Source organism: Chaetura pelagica, unplaced genomic scaffold (assembly GCF_000747805.2).
Source record: "Chaetura pelagica isolate M959 unplaced genomic scaffold, ChaPel_1.0 scaffold124, whole genome shotgun sequence".
NCBI lineage: Eukaryota > Metazoa > Chordata > Aves > Apodiformes > Apodidae > Chaetura > Chaetura pelagica.
This window is the reverse complement of record NW_009952891.1, coordinates 503,869-510,741: the sequence shown is the minus strand read 5'-3', so window position 1 is coordinate 510,741 and position 6,873 is coordinate 503,869. Positions and strand designations below refer to the sequence as shown.

The 6,873-nt window shown below is 51.3% G+C and overlaps 1 protein-coding gene across 1 annotated transcript in view; it reads left to right on the top strand.

Annotated features, from left to right (window-relative positions):
• The window catches only part of LOC104386844 (chromosome unknown open reading frame, human C7orf26), an 11,951-nt gene that overhangs the window by 2,950 nt on the left and 2,128 nt on the right, over nt 1-6,873 (top strand). The window contains exons 2-5 of the mRNA XM_009995512.1: nt 1,153-1,318; nt 2,139-2,666; nt 4,215-4,254; nt 5,289-5,432. Coding sequence (XP_009993814.1) covers nt 1,153-1,318; nt 2,139-2,666; nt 4,215-4,254; nt 5,289-5,432 — 878 coding nt within the window. The remainder of the gene's footprint in view (nt 1-1,152; nt 1,319-2,138; nt 2,667-4,214; nt 4,255-5,288; nt 5,433-6,873) is intronic.

Below are 6,873 nucleotides of genomic sequence, written 5' to 3'. Positions count from 1 at the left end.
TGGAAGGGGCCTCTGGAGATCATCTAGTCCAACCCCCCTGCTAGAGCAGGATCCCCCACAGCAGATCCCACAGGTGGATTTGGAATGTCTCCAGGGATGGAGACTCCACAGCCTTTCTGGGCAGCCTGTCCCAGGGCTCTGCCACCCTCAGAGTCAAGATGTATGTTTGGACACGGCAGAAGAGACCAAATCTCTCTCTTAAGATCTGGGCACGAAACACCTGTGTCTGTCTGCCACGAGTGCAGCATGTCAGGGATCTCCTGTGTCTCCTCCTTTCCCACTGTCATTCCCTGCTGCAGACCTTGGGAAGCACAGCTTTGTTCCCGCAGCCTTGCAGGGTGTGCAGAAGTCACCTGCATTAGAGAGGACGAGCAGGAAGGCTGTGCTGGGAAGGGACAGACCAGTGCAGTTTCTGTGGGGTCTCTACTTCCCCTCCAGCAGGGGATGTGGCCTGGTTAGAAGAAGAAGGTGTTTTTTGGCAGATCATAGACCTCAAGGATTTTTTCTATGTTAAGGATGTCAAGGGTAACCGAGAGGTTACAGAACTAGTTTTTGCTTGTGCTGAACTGGTTGAACTACAGAATTAGTTGCTGAAGTAGTAAAAACATCATAGAATCATGGAATGGTTTGGTTTGGAAGGGACCTTAAAGATCATCTAGATCCACCCCCCTGCATGGGCAGGGACACCTCCCACCAGCCCAGGTTGCTCCAAGCCCCATCCAACCTGCCCTTCAACACTGCCAGGGATGGGGCAGCCACAGCTTCCCTGGGCAACCTGGGCCAGGCTCTCACCACCCTCACAGCAAAGAATTTCCTCCTCATGTTTAACCTAAAACTTCCAGTTTTAATCCATTCCCCCTTGTCCTCTCACTACAAGCCCTTGTGAAAAGTCTCTTAAGTCAAAATATTGATGTAAAAAGATTTAATGCAGGTGAGCACTGAACATCTCGTTCTGATATCATGAAATGCTCGTTGTGTTTGATGTGCAGGCAGAGAGAAAGGGAGCTTTAACCTGTGGGGATGTGGCCACATGAAGTGTTGAGACAGTGAAGCAGCTGGGGGAGGTGGGCAGGCTGAGTGGCTGGGCAAGGTGGGCTTTGAAGTCAGCTCTGTAGGACCCTCTTGAGGTTGGGTTTGTCCTGTGCCCCCCAGCGCACCCCCGCCGTGTACTGCGTGCGCCTGGCCCGAGCCCTGGTGGACGACTACTGCAACCTGGTGCCTGGCTCCATACAGACCCTGAAGCAGATCTTCAGTGCCAGCCCTCGCTTCTGCTGCCAGTTCATCACCTCTGTCACAGCCCTCTATGACCTCTCCTCGGGTAAGTTGCTTCCCAGAGCTGCAGAACAATGCCAGACAAGGCTAAAAATAACCACGCGGTGGTTGAAGGGGCTGGAGGAGCAGGCAGGTAATGCCTGACACAGAGGGAAGTGTCCTGCATGGAAGAGGACATGGGGACCTTGTGGAGCAACTCTAGGAGTGACAGTTGAACTGCTGGGCAGGCACTTTGTTCGTGTGTCACCTGCCCAGCAGATAGACTCATAGAATCATAAATGGGATGGTTTGGATTGGAAGGGACTTTTAAAAATCATCTATATCCAACCTCCTGCACAGGCAGGGACACCTCCCACTAGACCAGGTTGCTTCAAGCCCTGTCCCATTGTGAGGACAAGGAGGAATGGATTAAAACTGGAAGAGGGGAGATTGAGGTTGGACATGAGGAGGAAATTATTGACTGTGAGGGTGGCGAGACCCTCGCCCAGGTTGCCCAGGGAAGCTGTGGCTGCCCCATCCCTGGCAGTGTTGAAGGGCAGGTTGGATGGGGCTTGGAGCAACCTGGGCTGGTGGAAGGTGTCCCTGCCCATGCAGGGGGTTGAAACTAGATAATCCATAAGTTCCCTTCCAACCCAAACCATTCCATGATTCTATGATTCTAAATTGACAGGAACATGGTTGTGTTTCCCCTGGGACACACACCTCCCTGTGGTGTCTGGGTAAAACCAGCAGTGTTGGGAAGGTTTTGCAATTGCAGCTGTGACAGTGCAGGAAGAGTGTGTGTGTGAGAGAGATCAATTAGAGACCTCTGCCCTGTGCTGCAGTGCAGGGCTCAGCTTACTCAATAACACCTTTCCTGTCTTCAGATGACCTCATCCCTCCCTCGGATCTGCTGGACTTGATTGTCTCCTGGATCTTTGAAGACCCCCGTTTGATCCTCATCACCTTCCTCAACACTCCCATTGCAGCCAACCTGCCAATAGGGTTTCTGGAGCTCACCCCACTGACCGGACTGATCCGCTGGTGTGTGAAGGCCCCTCTGGCTTACAAAAGGAAGAAGAAAGCTTCTCTCTCCAATGGACACCCCCCCAACAAAATTGCCAAGGACTCAGCTTCAGGAGAAGACCGAGATTGTCACCAGCTGTATTCCAAACTGCACCTCAGTGTCCTGCAGGTTCTGATGATGCTTCAGGGGCATCTAACAGAGAAGAACCTTTATGGGCGCCTGGGGTTGATTCCCTTTGACCACGTGGTTCCCCTCGTTGAGGAAATTAACAGACTATCTGATGAACTCAATCCTCTCAATGCATCCAAAGAGATTGAACTGGCTCTAGACAGGCTGGCTCAGGCTCTGCAAGTGGCCATGGCATCAGGAGCCCTCCTGTGCACCAGAGGTGAGATGGTAGGGGGGCTGGTGGAGACCCTGGCGTGGGATTCTCTTCCTCCAGTGTGTGGATGTTTGTAAGAGGGAGTTTTGGGATGGGGAGAGGAAAAAGCATAAGTTTGCTGCTCTTAAGAAGTGATAGTGCAGGAAATACTTCAGGAAAAATCACTGGATGGGGAGCAAGGAAGGAGAGATGACATAGAGGTGAGTGGTGTGTTGCTGGAGAGCTGCTGGTCAGTGTGCACAGGGGAGGGGGGATATGGGGGTGTCCAGCACAAATCTGACCCCACAAAACTGGTTGTAGCTATTTAAAAAGCAGTGTTTGATGGTGCTTCAGGAGCTGCCATGAACTAGATGCAACATGGGGTGGGTGTGCTGGACAAGGACTTTGAAAAGTAAACAAAAAGGGGTTATCTAAGAACTTTATCCACTGGAAAAAGTGGAACTTCTGGGCCTTTAGCTCTTTTGTAATGAGACCACAAGGTCAGTTAAACTCAGTAAAGGAGGCTGTTTATGTGTCTTTCCTGTGTCAAAAAAGGGAGGAGCCTTAACCCAGCAGAGGGTGAGACAGACAGAAGGTTTGCTGATAACATTCTCCTGCAAACAGGAGGTTCTGGAAGCCACCAGAAGGCTCAAAGCCCCTCAAAGCCCAGGCAGTTGGTGCAGACCCAGCTGCAGAGAGCAGCCTCTGCCCCAGGAGGTGCCTGCAGCTTCTGCCCTCGTGGAACCAGCACTGCTGGCCCAGTATCAGTGTTCTTCTTTCTGATCTTTCCTAAAGTAGCTGTGGATGTAATAAGAACAGACAGAAAAGTGGAGGGTTTTCAGTTGGCTGTGTTTTTTCTCTGGCTGTTCACCTGAGCATTTCCTTTTGCTGTCAAGTGGGAAGTGATTCAGTATAAGTAGCTGCAGAAATACCAGTTATTTCAGCATTTTAGGTCTGCATTTCTCTACAAAGGCAGGAGTTTCCTATCAAGAAAGGACTATAACGAGGATATGTTATTTAATATCTTTATTCCAGCTCTTTTGCTTTAGCAGAAGTTTGGAGATGGTAAAAAGGTGCAAATTCTAGTTGATAAATCTCAGTAAAAATAACCCAACTCTTTATTTACATTAGAACTGTTTAAAAAAGCCCAAACCAATGCAAAGCAGGTACTGGGTAAAATTTGCCCTGCATGGACCTGGTGCCTTTCTCACTATAAATGCCCCATTCAGTGGGCAGAGCCATAGTTTGTCTTTCCTATCTCTTAGTTACTTCTTGATGTGATATTGGTGGTGGGAATTCTGTACTGAGACTTGGATTGGCCTTGAAGTGAAGCTGCATTTCCCATATGGCAGCTTAGGTTGAAGGGTCAACATCCACTGAAGTGTCTGGAAGCTGCAGGAATGACTGGTGAGATGGAGAAATGTTTTGTCTCCTTTGGAAGCTTGAGAGTGGGATTCTGGATCTGTTGAGGGTTTGGTTTTTTTTGTGATCTGACCTTGCTAGGAAGGAGAGTGGAGAGGAAAATGACTCTTAATTTCTGCTTCACCTCATTGTTATGTCTGTGTCCTCTTTCAGATGACTTGAGAACTGTGTGCTCCAGGCTGCCACACAACAAGTAAGAGACCTTTCTACAGCTGGGTTGGTTTTGCTGCATGTTCCAAGACACAAACCTGAGGGCTGTGAGGCAAAATGTCTTCCCAAAGTCTGTGTCTGCTTTCTGGAAGTTTGTTCCCACAGGGTTTAGCGTGAGGGTAAAGGGCATAGACAGGGCTGGCTGCTCCTGCCCTTGCAGGCTGGACTCCTGACTGAGGGACCTCACAGGTGGTCTTGCCCAGCCAGTGTTGGAACAACAGGAGGGGAAAATGAAATTACAGTTGGAACCTGCCCCAGAGTTGTCCCATCTCCCACTCACTCTCCCCTTGTTCTGCTTGGCCCTGAGCTGAACTGCACTTTGCTTCTTTGCAAAGAGCAACCAAATTTAAGGGGGTGAAAGGGGAAAAAGGAAGTCCAAAAGAAGCTGTGAAGAGTTTTAAGTTCCTTCCCAATGCCTGAAGGGGCTCCAGGAAAGCTGGGGAGGGACTTGGGACAAGGGCAGGGAGGGAGAGGACAAGGGGGATGGATGAAAACTGGAAGAGGGGGGATTGAGGTTGGACATGAGGAGGAAATTCTTTGGTGTGAGGGTGGTGAGAGCCTGGCCCAGGTTGCCCAGGGAAGCTGTGGCTGCCCCATCTCTGGCAGTGTTGAAGGGCAGGTTGGATGGGGCTTGGAGCAACCTGGGCTGGTGGGAGGTGTCCCTGCCCATGCAGGGGGGTGGGAATCGATGATCCCTAAGGTCCCTTCCAACCCAAACCATTCCATGATTCTATCATAACTGAATCCCTGCCTCTTCCCTCTGCGAGTTAGTTATGGATTGTCCTTCCAGCCAGGCCCTTCCATGCTGTGCCCATGCAGGGGGTTGGAAATAGATGATCTTTAAGGTCCCTTCCAACCCAAACCATTCCATGATTCTATCATAACTGAATCCCTGCCTCTTCCCTCTGCGAGTTAGTTATGGATTGTCCTTCCAGCCAGGCCCTTCCATGCTGGAGCCAGCCAGGACAAAACCCTCCTGCCAATAACCCTCCTGCCTGTCTGAATGTCTCTCCACAGCCTGCTCCAGCTGGTGATCTCAGGCCCAGTGCAGCAGCCAGCCCATGGCACTCTGCCACCAGGATTCTATCCCCACATCCACACTCCTCCCCTGGGCTACCCCGCGCACCCGGCGCTCCCGGCACATCCCGCGCTCCCGGCTCATCCCGTGCAAACATTCATACCAGGAATGACATTCCCATACCGACCTATCCGCTAAAAGGCCAAGAACTCTGGAGTCTCCTCACTTTCCCTTAGTTTCAGGAAACCTTGGAGTTGGAACCAAACGTCTGGGGAGCCACGTTGTCCTCTTGGGTGTGAAGCCGAGTGACGCGGGCGGGAGCGGGAAGGACGCCCTGGAGCTGGATGGACCAGGAGATCCATCAGGATCCAGCAGATCAGCAGGACTAAAGGAAAGGCTGGGAAAAGGACTAAAGAAAGGGGTGAGGAATTCAGCAGAAACCCCAAACCAGCGTGTGGAATTTGTATTTGTTTTTTTTAAACCCACATTGTTCCCCCTTCCCCCAGGGTCATGGTTTGATCTGGTTGTGGCAGTTGTGCCAGACAGAGGTTTTCCCAAGAGGATTTTTTCCCAGCTCATCTGCTCCAGCCTGCTCCTTTCTTGTACATGTTTGTATCTATAGCTACAGAGGATGTGTACACTGTCTATTTTTGGCACACAAATGTTTGTTTCAGAAGCACAAAGTAGAGTAAAACAGCACTTCCTATTAAAGGAAATGATTTAAGAAGGGTAAAATAATTCTTTACCTTTTAAATAATAATAATAATAATGCTTTGTCTTTTAAACAGTGATTAGAAGGTCCAACTTGTTAGGCCTGTGGTGCTGGGGAGGGAGCACAACCCCTTGGTGGCTGCAGTCACCCCAGGCTTGGGAAGTGCCCTCGTTACACACCCCAATGAAATGAAACCTTGGGGTGAGACCTGGTGTGTTTTAATTAATGGTAGGAAACTGGGCAGTGAGTAGCTGGGTGTGCTGGCCTGCTCTGGGCACGGGGCAGGTGGGTGTGGAACCATCCCTGACCCAATCCCAGCCCCTTCCTTTGAGTTTTACTCTGCCATGATGCTGTGAGCCCCCTCTGCTGGGTGAAAAACTAAGAAAAACGGGTCCTGTCTGTTCTTGAGCAGCTTTAGAGACCTCCAGGGCTTGTGTCCTGATGGGAGGGGATGTGGTGCCTGTGCTTCCTGGCTGTGCTTCCTGGCTGCAAACATGGGTGGATTAGATGGAAGCTGTGAAAACGTGGTTTGAAGGGAACAAGGAAAAGGGTGTTTGCCCTTCTCATGTGTTCCCTGAGTGAGCCCTACAGCAGCCAGACCGTTGGACAAGGTGTCCTGGTGGGTCCTTTCCACTCCCCTCCTGCAGGAGAGGCTTTGTAGGGCTTGGAAGGCAAGCGAGAAACCTTTCAAAGCTCCTCCTCTCAGGGTGAGAGCCCAGCTGGGCACCCAACCCCGCCCCCTGCCCCCAGCGTTGGGCTCCAGGCCGCGCCGCCAATTAACACTTCCCCATTAATCAGCAGCTCCACGTGCCCCGGACCCTGCCCGGGAGCCGCTTCCCTTCCCGCGCCTGCGCGGGGCCCGGCGGTCACGC